We start from the raw sequence: 262 nt of genomic DNA, 5'->3' as shown, positions 1-262 counted from the left end.
CCTTCCTTAACTTAGTTTTTCGCATTTCCGAGTTTGTTTTCTTTGAATTCTTGGTGGAGACTGCCTTCTTGTCCGCCATTTTCCTTCGGCTAGCCACGCTTAGCTAGTCCCTGCCGTCGTTCGTTTCCGTCGTTTCCCGTTCGTCGAACTCGACTCTCCGGATGCTTGGTTTGATACGAGTGAATTTTATCGAGTTTAGCAAGCAACTACGTTTCAAAGTGATAGGAAATTCTCCTTCACTGTTCCCGGAACGGCCCCCAAA

At 47.3% G+C, this 262-nt stretch overlaps 1 protein-coding gene across 1 annotated transcript in view; it reads right to left on the bottom strand.

Annotated features, from left to right (window-relative positions):
* Window positions 1-103: 103 nt before the first annotated feature.
* EMH_0011170 (uncharacterized protein) overlaps window positions 104-262 on the bottom strand; it is a gene marked incomplete at both ends in the record, with an annotated part of 1,767 nt that continues 1,608 nt past the window's right edge. Inside the window, one exon of the mRNA XM_013499147.1 lies at window positions 104-262. Coding sequence (XP_013354601.1) covers window positions 104-262 — 159 coding nt within the window.

The sequence above is a fragment of the Eimeria mitis genome, genomic scaffold, assembly GCF_000499745.2.
Source record: "Eimeria mitis Houghton genomic scaffold, Emh_scaff404, whole genome shotgun sequence".
In the NCBI taxonomy this organism is placed as follows: domain Eukaryota; phylum Apicomplexa; class Conoidasida; order Eucoccidiorida; family Eimeriidae; genus Eimeria; species Eimeria mitis.
The sequence above is the reverse complement of the archived record's forward strand: the minus strand, read 5'-3'. Positions and strand labels throughout refer to the sequence as shown.